This window comes from Moschus berezovskii, chromosome 25, assembly GCF_049115385.1.
Source record: "Moschus berezovskii isolate FMDL1 chromosome 25, NW_MosBer_1.0, whole genome shotgun sequence".
Taxonomy (NCBI): domain Eukaryota; kingdom Metazoa; phylum Chordata; class Mammalia; order Artiodactyla; family Moschidae; genus Moschus; species Moschus berezovskii.
In genome coordinates this window covers 28,795,806-28,818,857 of record NC_142484.1, presented here as the reverse complement: position 1 = coordinate 28,818,857, position 23,052 = coordinate 28,795,806, and the positions used below count along the sequence as shown (strand labels likewise).

Sequence of the window (23,052 nt, the reverse complement as noted above, 5' to 3'; positions counted from 1 at the left end):
CTATTTCTATCTCAATGTTGGGAAAAGGTGTTTGCTATGACCAGTGTGTTCTCTTGATAGAACTGTTAGCCTTGCTTGATTTTCTACCCCAAGGCCAAAACTTAGCCTGTTACTCCAGGTATCTCTTGACTTCCTGTATTTGCATTCCATTCCCCTATGATGAAAAGGACATTTTTGGGGGGTGTTAGCTCTAGAAGGTCTCATAGGTTTTGATAGAACTGGTAACTTCAGCTTCTTCAGTATCAGTGGTTGGGGTATAGACTTGGGTTACTGTGGTGTTGAATGGTTTACCTTGGAGATGAACTGATTTGGTCGTTTTTGAGATTTCACTCAGGTACTGCATTTCAGATTCCTCTGTTTACTATGAGGGCTACTCCACTTTTTCTAAGGAACTCTTTCCCGCAGTATTAGATAAAATGGTCATTTGAATTAAATTCGCTCATTCCTGCCCATTTTAGTTCACTGATTCCTAAAATGTCGATGTTCAGTCTTGCCATTTCCTGCTTCATCTCGTGAAATTTATATTGATTCATGGGCCTAACATTCCATGTTCCTATGCAATATTGTTCTTTACAGCCTCAGATTTTACTTTCACCACCAGACACATCCACAACTGAAACATCGTTTATGCTTTGGCCCAGCCTCTTCATTCTTTCTAGAGCTATCAGTAATTGCCCTCTGTTTTTCCCCAATATGAAGAGTATATCATGCAAAATGCTGGGCTAGATTACTCACAAGCTGGAATCAAGATTGCCAGGAGAAATGTCAACAGCCTCTGATATGAAGATGATACCACTCTCATGGCAAAAAACAAAGAGCAACTAAAGAGCCTCTTGATGAGGGTGAATGAGGAGAGTGAAAAAGCTGGTTTAAAACTCAGCGTTCAAAAAACTAAGATCATGGCATCCAGTTCTATCACTTCCTGGCAAACAGATTGGGAAAAAGTGGAAACAGTGACAGATATTATTTTCTTGGGCTCAAAAATCACTGTGGATGGTAACTGCAGCTACAAAACTAAAAGACACTTGCTCCTTGGAAGAAAAGCTATGACCAACCTAGACAGCATATTAAAAAGCAGAGACATCACTTCACTGACAAAGATTCATATAGTGAAAACTATGGTTTTTCCAGTAATCATGTACAGATCTGAGAGTTGGACCATAAACAAGACTGAGTGCAGAGGAATTGATACTTTTGAACTCTGGTACTGGAGAAGACTCTTGAGAGTCCCTTGGACAACAAGGAAATCAAACCAGTCCATCATAAAGGAAATCAACCCTGAAAATTCATTGGAAGGGCTGATGCTGGAGCTGAAGCTCCAATCCTTTGGCTACCAGATGCAAGAGCTGACTCACCAGAAAAGACCCTGATGCTGGGAAAGATTGAGGGCAGAAGGAGAAAGGGGCAACAGAGGATGAGATGGTTGGATGGCATCACTGATTGAGTGGACATGAGTTTGAGCAAACTCTGGAAGATGATGAAGGACAGGGAAGCCTGGTGTGCTGCTGTTCACGGAGTTGCAAAGAGTTGGACAAGACTTCGAGACTGAACAACAACAACTTTCCCAGTAGCATATTGGACACCTTCGATCTGGGGGCTCATCTTCCAGTGTCATATCTTTTTGCCTTTTCATACTGTTCATGGATGTCCATAACATTGTAAAGGAGGCTGTAATATAAGAAGGCAAAGTGGTTGTCTGAGGAGGCTATACAAATAGCTGAGGAAAGAAGGAAAATAAAAGGCAAGGGAGAAAGGGAAAGATATATTCAACTGAATGCAGAGTTCCAGAGAATAGCAAGGAGAGATAAGGACTTCTTAAATGAACAATGCAAAGAAATAGAGGAAAACAATAGAATGGGAAAGATTAGAGGTCCCTTTAAGAAAACTGGATATGTCAAGGGAACATTTCATGCAAGGATGGGCATGAAGGACAGAAACAGCCAGGACCTAACAGAAGCAGAAGAGATTAAGAAGAGGTGGCAAGAATACAAAGAAGAACTAAACAAAAAAGGTATTCATGATCCAGATACCATGATGGTGTGATCACTCACCTAGAGCCAGACATGCTGGAATGAGAAGTCAAGTGGACCTTAGGAAGCATTACTACAAACAAAATTAGTTGAGGTGATGGAATAACAGCGGAGCTATTTAAAAGCCTAAATGATGTTGCTGTTAAAGTGCTATATTCGATACATCAGCAAATTTGGAAAACTCCATAGTGGCCACTGGAGTTTTCATTCTAATCCCAAAGAAGGGCAATGCCAAAGAATGTTTAAAATACCATACAACTGCTCTCATTTCATTTTCTAGCAAGGTAATGCTCAAAATCTGTCAAGTTAGGCTTCAGAAGTATGTGAACTAAAAATGTCCTTATGTACAAGCTGGGTTTCAAAGAGGCAGAGGAACCAGAGATCAAATTGCCAACACTGGCTGGATCATGGAGAAAGCAAGGGAATTCCACAAAAACATCTACTTCTGCTTCATAGATTACACTAAAGCCTTTGATTTTGTGGATCACAGCAAACTGTGGAAAATTTTTAAAGAGATGGGAATACCAGACCATCTTAGCTGCCTCCGGAGAAACCTGTATGCAGGTCAAGAAGCAACAGTTAGAACCGGACATGGAACAATGGACTGGTTCAAAACTGAGATAGGAGTAGGACAAGACTGTATATTGTCACCCTGCTTATTTAACATATATGCAGAGTACATCATGCGAAATGTTGGGCTAGATGACTCATCTGGAATCAAGATTGCCGAGAGAAACAGCAACAACCTCAGATATGCAGATAATACCCCTCTAATGGCAGAAAGTGAAAAGGAACTAAAGAGCCTCTTGATGAGGGTGAAAGAGGAGAGTGAAAAAGCTGGCTTACAACTCAACATTCAAAAAACTAAGATCATGGCATCCTGGTCCCATCACTTCATGACAAATAGAAGGGGAAAAAGTGGAAGCAATGACATTTTATTTTCTTGGGTTTAAAAATCACTGTGGATGGTGATAGCAGCCATGAAATTTAAAGACCCTTGCTCTTGGAAGGAAAGCTATGATTAACCTACAGATGACAGTAAAAAGCAGAGACATCACTTTGCTGACAAAGAACCCTATAGTCAAAGCTCTGGTTTTTCCAGTAGTCACATACAGATGTGAGAGTTAGACCATAAAGAAGGTTGAATGCCGAAGAATTGATGCTTTTGAACTGTGGCGCAGGAGAAGAATCTTGAGAGTCTCTGAGACTGCAAGAAAACCAAACCAGTCAATCCTAAAGGAAATCAATCCTGCATATTCATTGGAAGGACGGATGCTGAAGCTCCAATACTTTGGCCATCTGATTCGAAGGGCCAACTCATTGGAAAAGATTTGATGCTAGGAAAGATCGAAGTCCAAAGGAGAAGAGGGAATCAAAGGATGAAACAGACAGACACCAATACCAACTCAATGACCATGAATTTGAGGAAACTACAGGAGATAGGAAAGGAAAGGGAAGCCTGGCGTGCTACAGTCTATGGGGTCACAGAGTTGTACATGACTGAGTGACTGCACAACACTGCAATGTAATTTCTTTGAGGGCTGATATATTTTAATTTTTATTATATATTGGAGCATAGTTGATTAACAATGTTGTGTTAGTTTTGGGTGTACAGCAAAGTGATTCAGTTATACATATACATGTATATATTCTTTATCAATTTTTCTTCCACTTATGTTATTACAGAATATTAATCAGTGTTCTTTGTGCTATACAGCAGGGCCAATTTCTTTTTTCTTTTGCAGTATCACTGGTTTCTAAATAAACAAATATTTGTTAAAATATAAATAAAGGAAATCTCCAGAGGATAAGTTTTATATGAGAAAATGATGAACTATTTTTCATTTTACTCTGTATATTATATAATATAAATGTATTACTTTGGACATTAAAATACTTATGTATTTAAAAAGTGCTTATACTATAGCATATGTAAAACTTGTAAGAAATTATTATTATTTATGTATATGTTTGTAGGATGGTGGGAGATTTAGAAGCCTTGTTTTTTCCTCATCTGTATATGAGTAGTTTTCTCAATAAAAATGCATTTTTGTGGGGATGCTTAGATACATATCGCAAAGACAACAGTGTCCTCATTTCATATCTCCTTTAAAAAATTCACAAGGTAATATTCATGTCTGTCTTCATTTATTTACATGATGTGAAATCCTCAGAGAGATCTTTGTGCACCAATAGCAGTTGTCTTTGGAAAAATCATGAAGGATTGGGAATCCAAAGGCTTTCCCCTTCCCTATCTTTATTTCACCAAGAAATTATCTCTGAATCCTAAAAGGTCATTTGACAAACAGTTTTATTTCTCTGTTCTACATATTTTGGCCCTTGTACGTAGGATGAATAGCATGTATGTTAATTTATGAAGTTAGATCTTCATCTACCTGTTTAATCAGTAACAATTTATTATGCTCTTGCCATGTGCCAGATACACTGTGGCAAGAAGAGGTCTTGTTCTTTTACTATTTTGTCCTGGGAGTCTGTGCAGATCACCTACCTGTGTCATCTATGATATAATAATGCATACTTTCCTGGGTCAAATTTTGTGAGGATCAGATGCAAAAGAAACTTCTAATATAAGAATTTGAGAGAGAGATTTTTCACACCATAAAGATATTTTTACATTTCAGTAGCTGAGGCTAACTATCATTCATCCAATCCAGGAATCAATGTGTCTCCTGCATTGCAGGTGAATTCTTTACATTCTGAGCCATTGAGGAAGTTCCATAAGATATTGCCATAAAATAACTGATTGTTTAGAAAACAAAGATTCATTCTTAGATCTCGAGATTATTATTGCTTTTATTGGGATAGTAATCTGAGACTTCTTTCATGAGAAGTATGAAATGAGAAACAAGTTAGAGTGTGAAGATACTGTTTTCATAATATTTATTAGGTATTATTTGAGGCCCAGATATAATATTCTTTGGAACTTGACACATGAAGACAATTTTTAAAAGTCTTGTCTTATATAAAATGATGGAGAGACGTGAAGAGCAATTTCATTAAACTGTATTTTTGTATCCATTTTTAAAGTGAGTGAGCATTTCTACCTGTCTTTATGACTATTGTTTACGAGTCTCATATGTATCTTACATGAGATTTGTTGAAATCAGCCTCTGGTAATATGCAGTGCTTTTATAGTTCACTGTAGCAAATGGAGTGACAAGATCCTGAAGGCTAAAGAGAAAAATTATCACAAAGAAGCAGTCTCTCTAGGATCTCATTCACTAATAATAGTGATTACTATGCTTACTGAGTATTTTTCATGTGCCAAGAATTCTCAGGACTTTACTTTTACAGATGTATATAATTTTCCCATCATCATTATAAAGTGAATTTTATTATCATTTTATTTTATGAAGTATAAAGAATTTGAGGGATTTGAACATGGTCATTTGGTGAAAGGGTTATGATCTGAACACAGACTGACTCTGGAGAACTTTATTAAATATTACAGCATATAGCCTCTCATCCCAAATCTAGTCTGGCTTAGTGAGAGCTAAGCAAATAGTGGTGGTGGTAGAAATAGGGAGGAGGAAGACATAGAGTGGATAAGACAAAGGAGGGAAAATTATCTTCAAGTTCTGTGACTCAGGACAAATTATAAATTGTGCATGATTATCATGTGACACCACTAGTTTTTATAACACCTGTACTTAAAATATACGTATTCACTCTTCATGTTTCTCTGACTTTGTGGTTCCACATATAATTATTTCCTAATTTTTGGTGCCCAACAAAATTGTGAGGGATATAATGTTTTCTGTTTCTCATAGCACCTGGTACACAGTGGTCAGACAAAAAACATTTCAAACCCATTTAGTCACTCACTGACTAAATGGATTATTTGAAGTCACATCATGGGAAAGGTTTAATGTTATGAAGCAGTCACAGTTGTTAAATCTAAGAAGGGATCCAGCCTGCCTCAGAATCTTGGAAATTCAATGTCTTTAGAATGTAAAACATACTGTAGAGATTTTGCCAGGGATACCAAAGAAAGGAAATATAAAAAGATAATCTAGTTGGACTTTCTGATTATACATATCTCTGATTTTCTGATTCTACCAATTCCATAAATAATCAGTTCCCATTTTAAAAATATTATTCAGCATGAGTTGGATATGGTCAGAAATTAGCATAATTGGTATAAACTTATTCTTTCCTAAAGTTAAAAAAAAAACAAAAACAACTCCTAAAGCTGGAATCTTGGTAAGGTGAATTATATTTGAACTAGTCTACAAAAATGTAGGCAGGGTTCCCTAAAATTATTAACTATTACATTAAGTACTTGGATAAATATAAAATGAGACATGTCTCTTGTTTTCTTTATATTGATCAGATTGCATTCTCTCTTTATATGTCTAGAAATATTTTTATTGTGTATAAATGAACCAACAATTCCCCATATGATATAAAGAAAGGATCTATTTTTCCACTGTTAGAATGATTGCTAACTCCAATCTAATCAAAAGTAGATTTCAGGCAGAGGATGCATTGAAAAGTTGTTAAAATGCAGATTATTCCAAAATTGGCCCTGTTGCTTCAGCATAGACTTTATATGCATCTGATTGAGAGCAATGTGGGTATTTGTATTTCCAAGTCTGAAACACTATGATTTAATTTTCAGTCAGAGTTCCCTGTATTAATATTTCCTGATATATGTTCTAGAAATTAGATACAACTACATTGGATGTTCAATAAATGGATGCTGAGTGAACAGAGAAATAATTTCAAAACTCATTTTACCCTTTTCTTCAAGTGAACTAAAGAAAAAAAGGAATATTTACTTCTTATAGTTTTATATAGTTGATTTAAAAATGAATGGAGGCCTTAAGAAATTTTGCCAAATACCATAAATATAAACCAACAGAACCATAATTCTAAATTTTATGACTAATTTCTCCCTCTATATATTTATTTCCCTTTCTATATACCAATGCCCTATTCTCTATGTATGTCTCATATGAAGAGCATTGATGTCTCTTCCTCCAGAAATTTAAGATTTCCAAAATAAAAACCATCAGTGACTACTTCCATTTGCTTTACAACTCAACCATGCAAATTTAAGACATGGCATCTTTGTTGATGCTTTAACATATGTCTATTTGTTATGTTATAGAACAAGTATACCAGTAAGGTGAAAAATAAAACCATGCAATCATCACAGAGCCTAAACCTTAAGTATATTTATTTACTGGAGCAGCAAAAATAAGAAACATCTATAACCATCTTGCAAGCACAGCATCTAGAACTGCACTGATAAAACACGGGAAACAATGAGTATACCCTAGCTTCACCTGCTACAGCCAAAGTTGTGATGGCTCATGGGTGTAATCAACTTACCCGGTCAAGAGCTGCTTTCTCCAGTTCATTTTTCGCTACAGCTAATTTTTGTTCCAGATCAGTAAGCTGTTGGGCCTGTAAAATGAGAGAGGTAAATCTTCTTTAGTAAATTCTATAATCTTCTCTCTCCACTTTAAATATCTATCATTCACTGCCAAAGAATTAAAAAAAAAAAAGAAAACTATTGAAATTCATTTAGAATTCAGGTTAAATATATCCTATTATGTGGTCATTTGTTTAAGCTGCAGAAAATGTTATTCCAGATGAATATGCACTAAATGCTTCACTGGATCAAAAGATCTAGTTGCAAAGTTCCAGCTCAAGTCTTTGAAAATATTTGTGATATAAAACCATCAGTTGTGTTTCTAGTCGCTATGGACTAAATTTTGCCCATCCCTAAAACTCATATTGAAGCTCTAAATCCCTTTCCACACACCTTCTTAGTGTATTTGGGGATAAAGCTTTTAGGGAGGTAACTGAGGTTAAATGAGGTCATAAAGGTGAGGCCCTAATCCCACAGAATTGGTGTCCTTATATGAAGAGGAAGAGATATCAGAGATCTCTGTCCATCATCACAAAGAGGCAAGAATCAGTGGGAAGTTACCATCTGCAAGCCAAAAAGAGCTCTCACTAGAAACCAAATCTGCCAGCACCTTAATTGCAGAACCATGAGAAAACAGATTCTGTTACATCACCCATTCTGTGGAAGTTTGTTAAGGTGCCCTGAGAACACTAATACAATAGTGTTCACTTAAAAAACATTTGTTTTTTTTTAGTATTACACCAATACAATTCTATCCTACCATATCTCTGTATCTTTGCAAATATCACAACTGTATTGTTAAAAGAGACTCAGATTTGGAAGACCTGTTCTCAAGTCCTGCCTCCACCAACTGCTAATTACTGTATATACTAGTTACATACTGACAAGTAGATGCTCTGCGGGCTCACAAAGGGCCTGCTGCTGCTGCTAAGTCACTTCAGTTGTGTCTGACTCTATGCGACTCCATAGACGGCAGCCCACCAGGCTCCCCCATCCCTGGGATTCTCCAGGCAAGAACACTGGAGTAGGTTGCCATTTCCTTCTCCAATGCATGAAAGTGAAAAGTGAAAGTGAAGTCACTTAGTCGTGTCTGACTCTTAGCGACCCCATGGACCACAGACTACCAGGCTCCTCCATCCAAGGGATTTTCTAGGCAAGAGTACTGGAGTGGGATGCCATTGCCTTCTCTGCAAAGGGCTTGCAGAAGGGCCCAAATCCCTCATCCTCAGAGCCTCTCTCTACCTCTCACTTTTGCTGATCTCCTACATTTTAGCCAATGAAACTCCTTTAAAACTGGAAGGAACAAGGCTTGCTCTGATGTTCTAGTGAGGCAAGGGGGTTGAGTTCACTTGGGAGAAATCAGAAGAGGGGGCTTATCACTTCTGCAGTGGCCAGGACATCCCCACTCTGGATCTCCATCCTGGGCATTATGATTCTGTGGGCCTGGAGCAAGGCTATACACAGCCAACCAGCAAAGTGCCTATTTGTCTGTTGCTCTTCGTTTTTCTCCCTCACAGTCTGGGAAACAGCACCCTGCACCTCTGTCCTTAATTAACCTTTTTTCTTTTTTTTTTCCCTTTTCCCCGAGAGTGAGCCCTAGGCAGGAGGAGAGGGTGAGGATATTTTTCTTGATTATGGAAACCTATATACATTCTTTAGGTGCATGCATAGTTTCATCCCCTAAATTTATCTGTGCTATTTTCCACACTTGACTCTCTTGGAAAATTATTTTCCTGTAGGCAACTGTAGTCCCTAAACAGTAACCTAATTATGTACATAAAATATACATGAGCACTTCTAAACATGTAATACTGTTTAAAAATAAATCATTCTCAGTAAGAGAGTGAGTGAGAGAGAGGGGATAAAGGGAGTTGTTTCCAATTTGAGGCACCTGCAAGTGAGTGGACACTCAGAAGCTCTGAATACTGGACTTTCTTTCTGATCACCTGACCCCACATCAGGAGGGCTTTGGGACTATAAGACTCAGTCTTGCAATCCTGGCCTGGGCTTGGGCCACTCTGCTGGCCCTGAATCACGGCTGCCCTGGTTCCAGCCACATTCTTCAACCACAGAGCACTCCAGACTTGCCCTCTGACCGTGCCTGCTACCATGCACCCTGCCAGAGCTAGCTTCTGTCCCTGGGACTGAGTCCCAAAGGAAGGAAGAAGAGTCACCCTTCTATCTATTCCCAGTTTCTAGGCCTAGCACAGGAGTTAGGGAAGACACAGAGGGGCAGTGACTGGGCCTTAGTGGGACAGTGGTCATCCCACACCCCCACTGTGGCTGTAGGCTCTAGGAGAGGTCCCTGGATCTTGTGTGCAATGAGGGCAAGAGTGTTTCAGCAACAGCCTCAGTACCAGTCAACCATCTTGGTCACCAGCCACCCAGAAATCCCCTATGTTTTGAATTCCTTTTTACTCCCACAAAGCACCTCATGATGTTTTCATTCTCAGGGACGCCTGTGGTGGGCAGCTGTCCTCCTCATGATGCTGTCATTCATTATCTGAAGTCTAGAGGGGTCTGCACAAATATAAGTCCTTCTGCCTCCATCCCTCCCCCTCCACATGTGGGTTTCAGCCCAAATTCTGTCATCCAAACTAGGGCACTCGCACTGAAGCATGAATTCAGGGTGGACAGTAATACGGTGATTCAGGGACCCTGTTTCAGAACAGGTGGGATGAATTCCAACAGAAAAACCATATATGCCTTCAAAAGCTTATTGCCATGAGTTCTCAGGATTTCAAGTATTTACTTCTACAAAGAACTCATTGAACTTGGTAAAATCTACCCAAGAGATCTTGGGAGACAAAAGGTTAGAAAAATATTAAGAAAAGTATTCATAGGATTGCAGGTACTGACTCATATTATCATACTTGGGTCTTAGTTTTGAAAAGATCAGCTACTGGATTCGATCATAGGTAGTATTTCCAAAACTATAGAAAATAAAAACAGTTCTGAGTTTTAAATCATCAGAAGACCTATGAAAGGCAGTAGAGTTTATCAGACAGTGAATTTTATCTGTTGTAAGTCTTTATTTTATCAATTTGACACCCATGAAAAAAAAAAACAGGTAGGGCTACTTAAGGGGAGGTAGTCATGAATCTAGAGTAGCTTTCACTTATATCCAGTCCATTGAATAACTATCTAGGAGTGATTAATCTTTTTTCAGACTAAGAAGGAAACATCATCTATATACAGAGGTTGAAAATACATATGAGCTAGCAAGCATGTAAAGTGAAATCATGAGACTCTTAACTGCTAAGCTGAGAGTGTGTGTAAGCTGCAGCAGAGAACAGCGGAGGGGTTTTTCACAGTGGCTTGAGAAGTCACAGTATTCTTCCTCATAAGACTAACACCAAACTAAACTGTAACAGTTAATTTTTATATATTTTCTCATTTGAGATTTTTCACATGAGAGGCTAGAGTCCATATAATAATTCTTAATTTACTTAAAAATTATGATGCTCCACAAATCAAGTTTGTATAGACCACAAAATACTGGAACCTGGTTTGGCTCTGCCATCTAGCCTCTTAAGTCTGGAGCTGTTCCTAGCTGTTTTTCTCAAGGATCTACCTTAAATTATAAGATTATAAAGGATGAAATCAGTGCTCTATTCACAGCAAAAATCATATTTTTTTTCTTCTAAGAAAAAGGCATGCATAGTCATACTGAATGAAGGAAACAGAAAGGAATTGATGTTAGGCAGTTGCATTTTATCAGAGATTTCAATGAACCATTTTACAAAATTTTGCCAAATGCACATATCTGCAAGGTTCTAATTCATTATTCATACATCATGTGTGTAATTCAATATTTCTGAAAACTCACTGGGACAAGGATTATCTTAATCCTGCCCTACTTCCTTCCCTCTAGGTAAGGAGATCCAGTTACCTTCTTTTTAATTTCTTGGTGAATTTCCCTGAGGTTTGTGGAATATGAAAGTATTTACAACTCAAAAGGACCTGAAACAACTTTAACACTAAATGTATTAGAAGCTTAAACATAAATCAAAAACATTAAGTCTATGTAAAACACATGTGTCCTGTAAATGGGATGTGAAGGTAGATCATGGGTGGTGAGAGCAAAAGGAGGCATTGGTAATGCGGCCAAAGGAGCTCTATCCATTTGTCCGGACTGTGCTACAAATTTGCTCCAAGACTTCTGGCAGCCAGGTATTAAAAACAAATTGATAAAAAGAAAACTACAGGCCAATATCACTGATGAACATAGATGCAAAAATCCTCAACAAAATTCTAGCAAACAGAATCCAACAACATATTAAAAAGATCATACATCATGATCAAGTGGGTTTTATCCCAGGAATACAAGGATTCTTCAATATTCACAAATCAATCAATGTGATACACATTAACAAACTGAAAGATAAAAATCATATGATTATCTCAACAGATGCAGAGAAAGCCTTTGACAAAATTCAACATCCATTTATGATAAAAACTCTCCAGAAATCAGGCATAGAGGCAACATACCTCAACATAATAAAAGCCATATATGATAAACCCACAGCAAACATTATCCTCAATGGTGAAAAAAGGAAAGCATTTCCCCTCGAGTCAAGACAAGGGTGCCCTCTCTCACCACTACTGTTTAACATAGTTTTGGAAGTTTTCGCCACAGCAATCAGAGAAGAAAAAGAAACAAAAGAAATCCAGATTGGAATAGAAGTAAAACTCTCACTGTTTGCAGATGACACAATCCTCTACATAGAAAACCTGAAGACTCCACCAGAAAATTACTAGAGCTAATCAATGAATATAGTAAAGTTGCAGGATATAAAATTAACAGACAGAAATCCCTCACATTTCTATACACTACAATGAGAAAACAGAAAGCGAAATTAAGGAAACAGTTCCATTCACCATTGCAATGAAAAGAATAAAATACTTAGGAATACATTTACCTAAAGAAACAAAAGACCTATATACAGAAAACTATAAAACTCTGATGAAAGAACTCAAAGATGACACACATACATGGAGAAATATACCATGTTCATGGAACAGAAGAATCAATATAGTGAAAATGAGTATACTGCCCATAGCAATTTATAGATTCAATGCAATCCCTATCAAGCAACCAATGGTATTTTTCAGAGAACTAGAACAAATAATTTGACAATTTGTATGGAAATACAAAAAACCTCGAATAGCCAAAGAAATCTTGAGAAAGAATGGAACTGGAGGAATCAACCTACCTGACTTCAGACTATACTACAAAGCTACAGTCATCAAGACAGTATGGTACTGGCACAAAGACAGAAATATAGATCAATGGAACAAAAAAGAAAGCACTGAGATAAATCCATGTACCTATGGACACCTTATGTTTAATAAAGGAAGCAAGAATACAATGTAGAAAAGATAATCTCTTTAACAAGTGGTGCTGGGAAAACTGGTCAACCACTTGTAAAAGAATGAAACTAGAACACTTTCTAACACCATACACAAAAATAAACTCAAATGGGTTAAAGATCTAAATGTAAGACCAGAAACTATAAAACTCCTAGAGGAAAACATAGGCTAAACACTCTCTGACATAAATCACATCAGGATCCTATATGACCCACCTCCCAGAGTAATGGAAATAAAATCAAAAATAAACAAATGGGAATTTCTTTATTAAATTAATTATTTTAATTAATTATTTAATCAAACTTAAAATGTTTTGCACAATGAAGGAAACTATAAGCAAGGTGAAAAGACAGCCTTCAGAATGGGAGAAAATAATAGCAAATGAAGTAACTGACAAATAATTAATCTCAAAAAAATAGAAGCAGCTCATGCAGCTCAATACCAGAAAAATAAATGACCCAATCAAAAAATAAGCCAAAGAACTAAACAGACATTTCTTCAAAGAAGACATACAGATGGCTAACAAACACATGAAAAGGCGCTCAACATCACTCATTATGAGAGAAATGCAAATCAAAACCACAATGAGGTACCATCTCAAGCCAGTCAGAATGACTGCTGTCAAAAAGTCTACAAACAATAAGTGCTGGAGAGGGTGTGGAGACAAAGGAACCCTCTTACACTATTGGTGGGAATGCAAACTAGTATAGCCACTATGGAGAACAGTGTGGAGATTCCTTAAAAAACTGGAAATGGAACTGTCATATGACCCAGCAATCCCACTGCTGGGCACACACACTGAGGAAACCAGAATTGAAAGAGACACATACACTCCAATGTTCATTGCAGCACTGTTTATAATAGCCAGGACATGGAAGCAACCTAGATGTCCATCAGCAGATGAATGGATAAGAAAGCTTTGGTACATATACACAATGGAGTACTACTCAGCCATTAAAAATAATACATTTGAATTTGTTCTAATGAGGTGCATGAAACTGGAGCCTATTATACAGAGTGAAGTAAGTCAGAAAGGAAAACACCAATATAGTATATTAATGCATATATATGGAATCTAGAAAGATGGTAACAATGACTCTATATGCAAGACAGCAAAAGAGACACAGATATAAAGAACAGACTTTTGTACTCTGTAGGAGAAGGTGCGGAGAAGGCAATGGCAAGCCACTCCAGTACTCTTGCCTAGAAAATCCCATGGATGGAGGAGCCTGGTAGGCTGCAGTCCGTGGGATCGCTAAGGGTCGGACACGACTGAGCGACTTCACTTTCACTTTTCACTTTCACACATTGGAGAAGGAAATGGCAACCCACTCCAGTGTTCTTGCCTGGAGAATCCCAGGGACGGGGGAGCCTGGTGGGCTTCCGTCTATGGGGTCACACAGAGTCGGACACGACTGAAGTGACTCAGCAGCAGCAGCAGCAGGAGAAGGTGAGGGTTGGATGATTTGAGGAAACAGTATTGAAACATGTATATTACCATATGTGAAACAGATCACCAGTCCAAGTTCGATGCATGAAACAGGGCACTCAAAACTGGTGCACTGGGACAACCCTGAGGGATGGGATGGGGTGGGAGGGTGGTTCAGGATGGGGGAAACATGTACACATGTTTCATGTCAATGTATGGCAAAAACCACTACAATATTGTAAAGTAATTAGCTTCCAATTAAAATAAATAATTTAAAAAAAACCCCAACAAATTGTTGCCTCCAAAATTGCCCATATCAGAGAGAGTAAACATACCAGAGACACAGATGGGGCAAGTTTTTCCAAGCAACAGGTTCTAATACAAAGTTACAACAAACAGATATTACAATTCAACTCAGAATATATATATTTTTCCCCAGGAGCCAAAAATGTAGTCCAAAAATCACAATTCGTCTTAAACCAAGTATAATACCTAAGCTACATTGATGTGTATGTGTGTGTGTAGCCTGACAGGCTACACATGGGGTTGCAGAGTCAGACACAACTGAGTGACTTCACTTGAAATCATGTATAAAAGTATGTATCACTTCAATTCATGCATAAATGTATATATGTATGTGTATTTGAGTGTGTATATATCACTTCAGTCGCTCATTTGTGTCTGACTCTTTGTGACCCCCATGGACTGTAGCCTACCAGGCTCCTCTCTCCATGGGATTTTCCAGGCAAGAATACTGGAGTGGGTTGCCATTTCCTTCCCAAGGGATCTTCCCAACCCAGGGATCGAACCCGAGTCTCCCACATTGCAGGCAGATGCTTTAAACTCTGAGGCACCAGGGAAGCCCTATATATAAATATATATATACCACTTTAGTCGCTCATTCGTGTCTGACTCTTTGTGACCCCATGGACTGCAGCATGCCAGGCCTCCCTGTCCATCACCAACTCCTGGAACTTGATCAGACTCGTGTCCATTGAGTCAGTGATGCCATCCAATCATCTCATCCTCTGTCGTCCCCTGCTCCTCCTGCCTTCAATCTTTCCCAGCATCAGGGTCTTTTCCAATGAGTCAGTTCTTTCCATCAGGTGGTCAAAGTACTGGAGTTTTAGCTTCAGCATCAGTCCTTCCAATGAATATTCATGACTGATTTCCTTTAGAATTGACTGGTTTGATCTCCTTGCAGTCTAAGGGACTCTCAAGAATCTTCTCCAGCGCAATTCAAAAGCATCAATTCTTCAGTGCTCAGCTTTCTTTATAGTGTAACTCTCATATCCATAAGTGACTACTGGAAAAACCATAGCTCTGACGAGATGGACCTTTGTCATCAAAGTAATGTCTCTGGTTTTTTAGGTTGGTCATAGCTTTTCTTCCAAGGGGCAAGCTTCTTTTAATTTCATGGCTGCAGTAACCATCTGCAGTGATTTTGGAGCCCAAGAAAATAAAGTCTCTCACTGTTTTTATTATTTCCATATCTATTTGCCATGAAGTGATGGGACTGGATGCCATGATCTTAAGTTTTTGAAAGCCAGTTTTTTCACTCTCCTCTTTCACTTTCATCAAGAGGCTCTTCAGTTCCTCTTCACTTTCTGCCATTAGAGTGGTATCATCTGCATATCTGAGGTTACTGATATTTTTCCTGGTAATCTTGATTCCAGCTTGTGCTCATTCAGCCTGGCATTTTGCATGATGTACTCTGCATAGAAGTTAAATAATCAGGGTGACAATATGCCGCCTTGATGTACTCCTTTCCCAATTTGGAACCAGTCTGTTTTTCCATATCCGGTTCTAACTGTTGCCTCTTGAACTGCATAAAGATTTCTCAGGAGGCAGGCAAGGTGGTCTGGTACTCCCATCTCTTGTTGAAGAATTTTCCTCAAGGTATATGTTTGAATCAATCTTCTAGAAATTAAGACTACATTGTATATCAACCATACTTGAATAAAATACATTTTTAAAAAAGAAAAATATTGACTTTCCTCTGAGGATATCCACAGTAATTTGGCTCTTTTTTATACACTCTATAAGATGTATTGAAATACAAAATGTGATAAATACCTTAGATGCAAAGATACAAGAAATTTAACCTTTTTTGTTGACATTGAATCTTAATAATTAGCAATGCCTTAGACATAATGAGCCAGCCACATTTAAAAATATCAAATCCTTGAATATATTGGGTTAAATCAGAAAGGTATGAGGGACAGTACAGACTTTTGAATGTCAGTTAAAGTCTCAGCTCTTCAATCTTCTGATAACACACAGGAAAAAGCACCACAGAGGTATTAGCATAATGCTATCTAGCTAGACTCTTTTCTGGCATGGCCTTCTTGCTTGGAAAGACTAAACTGGACATGGTCCCAGCAAGAGCCAGATCAGAGAAGTGTGTGTACAGACTCTGAACGGAGAATTCAGAACAGAGCCATCTCCTAGTGTTTTGACCATCACAGAGATAAACTTACAAGTCTACTGTGATTCACTTGTTGAGGACATGAGTCAGTATAGATCCAGAGTGATGGGGGTCACTGAGGGGGCTGGAAATAATAGTCACCATTACAATAAGTTATTAGGTGACATGAGCAAAGCAAGGTCAGAAATCTTTACAAGCTTTCTAACAATATGTTTGCTACTTTGTCATTAATAAGATGATGTTAGCTCTACCTTTTTGAACCAGTAAGAACCCTCAACCAAGCTTGTTGCAGCAAATTTTGCAGAAATAGGGATGGTGAGTAGAAGAGACATTCCACTGGAGTGTGGAAAGAAAAACATCAGAAATTCTACACTTTCATCTACATTTCAATAATGCAAAAGAGGCGGCATTATAAAATACTCTGTACTCCACCTTTTTATTCTTAAATACCCCATGGTTGTTCTAATATGAATATAATAGAACTTACTTTTATTCACTTTTTAAGTTTCACCCCTGCTTTCCTTTCACGTTTTCTGTGCTTATAATGGACATAATATGGAAGTATAATGATATGATAATAAAAGGTAACAACAGCTTAAACCTGTGAGATAGATATATATTCCTCTTAACAACTATTTGGTACATAGTAGCACTTCTATTTCTTTCCAGATGAGGAAACTGAGACATAGATTTCTTATTCAGTAAATATTTTGCTCAAGGTCACAAAGCTGGAAAGGGACAGATCTGGAATTCAAGCCTATGCAATTTACATCCAAAGCTGGTCCTCCTAACCACTAAAGATGTGAATGTGTATAATTTATAACCCATATGTATACATATATTGAGTGATGTGTGTTTAAATTTATTAATATGCTTTATTGTTAGAAATGTTTGGAGACCACTTAGAAGATTGGAGAAATTTTGTGTTTTATATTATTTATCCAATGTGGACAATAAATTCATAAAATAGATGTTTTCAAATGCTCAGTAGAGTGTACTTAATATTTTGATGAATGGATAATAATAGGATTGCTTTTTCACATATGATTCAATGCATCTATTAATATATATATGAAGTGTATGCTCCCTGCTCGGCAGCAGTAACATAGAAGCTGTGGATAATACTAAAGAGATATAACACAGAACAAAGCATCATCACCATCATCTCTACCTTCCACTTTACCACTGAGTTAAGGAGGCAGGAAGTCAACAAACTCTACTTGCTTCTACTCACTGTCATAAAAGTATAAAATTGCAGCACCAAGATTATCTTTGGCCATCATTCTCTGATGTTACTCCTGCTCATTTCAACAGTAATACTTGGGAGTAATTCTGAGAGACTTGGAATTGAATGACTAATATATATAAAAGGACCAAATCTAGATCTCAAATTACACAGGTATAGCTTAGCATAACATCTGGTTAAAGCACTATTAAAAGTAAATGTTAATATGTAAAGAATTAAAAGTTTCAGTAAAGCTTTTACTGGGAAATAAGAGCAGACATAGTTTTTCTCAAAATTAAATTTTATAAGTGTCTTAGTGCCATTACATGTATGTGTACATATATCAGCCATGAATTTTAGGAGACATTATCTCAACACTCAGTTCCAGAGACGAGGTGGCAATTTCTTAAAGAAAACAAATAACTCTATCTCAACTCCCAAGCCAAATGACTGTAGTGGGTTTAAGTGAGAGTGAAAGTCGCTCAGTCATGTCTGACTCTTTGTGACTCCTTGGACTATACAGTTCATGGAATTATCTAGGCCATAATACTGGAATGGGTAGCCTTTCCCTTCTCCAGGGGTTCTTCCCAACCCAGAAATCAAACCCAGGTCTCCCTCACTGTATGCGGATTCTTTTCCAGCTGAGCCACAAGGGAAGCCCAAGAATACTGGAGTGGTCTTCTGCATTGCAGGCGGATTCTTCACCAACTGAGCTATCAGGGAAGCTGTAGTGGGTTTAGACATCTAATTAATGTCAGGCCAGAGACAAGAAGATATTTACTGGTGTATTCTGTAATGAAAGCTGCTTCTCTGCCTCTGAGTGAATAAAAAGTATATTCTCTTTCTCTGGATAGCATGATATGAGGGTAGTTAAGTCTAAGCTTAATAGGCATTATTTGTAAAATAAAAGAGAACAACATAAGGTTAAAACTGTCCTATAGAAGAAAGCAAAGCATATAAAATAGTAATATATATATTTTTGTATATGTACAAAAATACAAAACAGTATACACACACACAAATTCTGTTGGCTTATAAGACTTCACAATTAAACCACATTTTAAGGTAAATGAACCTTGTACTTTCAAGTATTGTGAGTAAATAACCCTCATTTTTATTAATTAAATGATTATGTATTTATATTTTTGTTATTTAAAAATAAAGTGATTCAAAATGTCTGCTTCTTGACCAGTAGCTGGTTTTGAACTAGTCCTCCTTCCATAAAAAAGACAAGCTAATTATGCCAGCCTGTGAAACTTGACTTTATTTTTTGGGCTCCAAAATCACTGTGGATGCTGATGGCAGCCATGAAATTAAAAGATGCTTACTCCTTGGAAGGAAGGTTATAACCAACCTGCATAGTGTATTAAAAAGCAGAGACATTACTTTGCCAACAAAGGTCCGTCTAGTCAAGGCTATGGTTTCACCAGTGGTCATGTATGGATGTGAGAGTTGGACTGTGAAGAAAGCTGAGTGCTGAAGAATTGATGCTTTTGAACTGTGGTGTTGGAGAAGACTCTTGAGAGTCCCTTGGACTGCAAGGAGATCCAACCAGTCCATTCTAAAGGAGATCAATCCTGGGTGTTCATTGGAAGGACTGATGCTAAAGCTGAAACTCCAATACTTTGGCCACCTCATGAGACGAGTTGACTCACTGGAAAAGACTCTGATGCTGGGAGGGACTGGGGGCGGGAAGAGAAGGGGACGACAGAGAATGAGATGGCTGGATGGCATCACCGACTCGATGGACGTGAGTTTGAGTGAACTCCGGGAGTTGGTGATGAACAGGGAGGCCTGGCGTGCTGAGATTCATGGGGTTGCAAAGAGTCAGACATGACTGAGCGACTGAACTGAACTGCGAAACTTGAAATATGGGAAACTCACTAGGTAACACTCATGACTATGGATTTCTACCTGAGGACAATTTCCTGATGAAGGGCAAAGGGCTGAGTCCACACAGATCACTGTAGCTTCACTGAACTGTGGAGGCAGATATCAGAGTTTGGGGCAAATTAAATGCCTGGAGTATCTGGGGCAGGGCATCAGAGAAAAGCGAGGACAACAGGACAGGGTCTCCAAAAGTCAGGTTGTTGAGGAATGTTCCTGCAAGTCCTTGGCTGAGAGTTGGGCTGCACTTACACAGAGCAATGTATTACACAAGGCTACCTGGATGTTCATTGGAGGGACTGATGCTAAAGCTGAAGCTGCAATACTTTGGCCACCTCATGCGACGAGTTGACTCACTGGAAAAGACTCTGATGTTGGGAAAGGTTGGGGGCGGGAGGAGAAGGGGACGACGGAGAATGAGATGGCTGGATGGCATCACCGACTCTGTGGACATGAGTTTGAGTGTACTCCGGGAGTTGGTGTTGGACAGGGAGGCCTGGCGTGCTGTGATTCATGGGGTCGCAGAGAGTCGGACACGACTGAGCGACTGAACTGAACTGAACTGAACTGAACCACAAAGTAACTGTTACATGGCTGACAGCAGATCAGAGACAGTAGAGACTGAGCATTGCAGAAGGATGCGAGCATTCTATAGACATTCATAAACCTTATTAAAACCACAGGCATCAAAGTGACAGCCTTTAGATTAACAGCCTTGCACTAGGGCAATGGCTGGCAAACTACAGCCCAAACTCCAAATCTTGCCTACTGCCTGTGTCAGTAAATAAAGTTTTATTGGGACAACCACCTTCATTTATTTATGCATTGTCTAGTGGTTTTTGTGCTACCATGGTGGAATTGAGTAGTTGTGATAGAGACCGTATAAGTTTGCAATGACTAAAGTATTTACTGTATGAGAATTTATAGGAAAAGTTTTCCGAGTCCTTTTGTATTATAAAGTCCACTTTAGGCTTGTCTTAAGAAAGTCTAAATCAAAACCTAGATACAATTCTGGGAGGTGAGACGAGGAAATTTTTGGATATTTAGCTCAGTCAAGTGAGAAGCCTTAAGTTTTATCATGGACTTTTCATATATCTGCAATAACAAAATATAAAGCCAACTCTACATCAAGTTAAATATCAGTGTTTAACTGTATTATTGGACAAAACTTAATTATGTTCAGAAGAAGATAAAATACAGAATCTCTGTAACACATAAATGACAATGTCCAGCACAAAATAAGATCTTACAAGTATTCAAAGAAATGAAATGTATGACCCAAAGTTAAAAGAGAAGATGATGGTAGCCAATATCTAGATGGCTCATATGTTGGATATAATAGGAAAATATTGTAAGGCAAGTCATTGGAAATACTATCAAAAAATTAAAGGTAATGTTGTTGATTAATGAAGGGATAGGTAATCTTAGCAGAAAAACTGTATTATAAAAAAGAATCAAATGGAAATTCTAGAAAAAAAATTCACTGGATTTATCAAATGAAAATGACATGAGAAAGAGCTACTAAATATGAAGTGACATCAACAGAAATTATCCACTCTGAAAAGCTGTGAGGAAAAAAAAAGTCTGAAAAGACATGAATGGTCCTAGACATCTTTCAGTTCAGTTCAGTTCAGTCGCTCAGTCGTGTCCGACTCTCCGCGACCCCATCAATCACAGCACGCCAGGCCTCCCTGTCCATCACCAACTCCCGGAGTACACTCAAACTCATGTCCACAGAGTCGGTGATGCCATCCAGCCATCTCATTCTCTGTCGTCCCCTTCTCCTCCCGCCCCCAACCTTTCCCAGCATCAGAGTCTTTTCCAGTGAGTCAACTCGTCGCATGAGGTGGCCAAAGTATTTCAGTTTCAGCTTTAGCATCAGTCCCTCCAACGAACATCCAGGATTGATCTCCTTCAGAATGGACTGGTTGGATCTCCTTGCAGTATAAGGGACTCTCAAGAGTCTTCTCCAACACCACAGTTCAAAAGCATCGATTCTTCGGCGATCAGCTTTCTTCACAGTCCAACTCTCACATCCATACATGACCACGGGAAAAACCATTGCCTTGACTAGACGGACCTTGGTTGGCAAAGTAATGTCTCTGCTTTTTAATATACTATCAAGGTTGGTCATAACTTTCCTTCCAAGGAGCAAGCGTCTTTTAATTTCATGGCTGCAATCAGCATCTTTAGAACAACATTAAAAACAATAACATATGTTTTGGAATAATGGAAGAAGAGTGTAAAAAAAGAAAAAAAATCATTTAAAACTTTGAAAAAAATGCAAAATATGAAAAATCTTTGTTGTAAATTATACAACATAACTGACAAGTGGCAGAAATTCTAAATTACTGGAAAAACATATCATGTCTGTGAATTGAAACATTAAATCCTATTGAATGGAAATATTCAATATTCTTATGATATCTGTGCTCCCCATATTAATTTATAGATAAAATCAGGTTAGCATTCCTATAAGGTTTTTTTATTTTTGTAAATTTACTAAACCACCCCTAAAAACTATACTGAAACAATCTTTTAAAAAAACACTGGAGTAGCAGGACTTATGCTGTGTGATTTTCAGACTAACTCTAAAGCTACAATAATAAAGACCATATAGTATTAGCATAAGAATAGACATTTACTGAAATAAATGAGAATCCAGAAATTACTCAAGCATATAAAGTCAACTGAAAACATACACAGACATTTTGTTTTTGAAAAAGATAAAATGCAATTCAATGTGTAAAAAATAATTTCAACAAATGGTGATAAAGGAATTGAAGATTATGTAAATGTGTGTGTAAAATTATGTTTGACCTTTTCTTTACACTATTCACAAGAGCTAATTTGAAATGAATTATAGACCTATATATATATATAAGATAAAAGTATAGTACTTCTGGAAGATAATTTTTATGACCTTGAGAAAGGCAAAAATTTCTCAGATAAGACTAAAAAGTCCAAACATAAAAACAATTGATGAATTAGACTATCAATTTAAACATTTTGCTTTTCAATATACACTGTTAAGAGAATACAAATTCAAATCATAACTGACAAGAAGTATTTACAACATATATATCAGATAAAGAACTTGAATGCAAGGTATATAAATGAAATAAGCTCAACAATAAGAATATGAACAACCAGTTTTTTAAAAGTGCTGAAAGAACTGAATAAGCTGATGCACAAATGACAAATAAGCTTATGGGAACATGATCAACAACATTAATTATCTGTGGATGCTGATTGCAGCCATGAAATTAAAAGACACTT

General features: G+C 37.7%; 1 protein-coding gene across 1 annotated transcript in view; it reads right to left on the bottom strand.

Annotated features, from left to right (window-relative positions):
* The window catches only part of LUZP2 (leucine zipper protein 2), a 286,824-nt gene that overhangs the window by 51,993 nt on the left and 211,779 nt on the right, over nucleotides 1–23,052 (bottom strand). Inside the window, exon 5 of the mRNA XM_055416050.2 lies at nucleotides 7,389–7,463. Coding sequence (XP_055272025.2) covers nucleotides 7,389–7,463 — 75 coding nt within the window. The remainder of the gene's footprint in view (nucleotides 1–7,388; nucleotides 7,464–23,052) is intronic.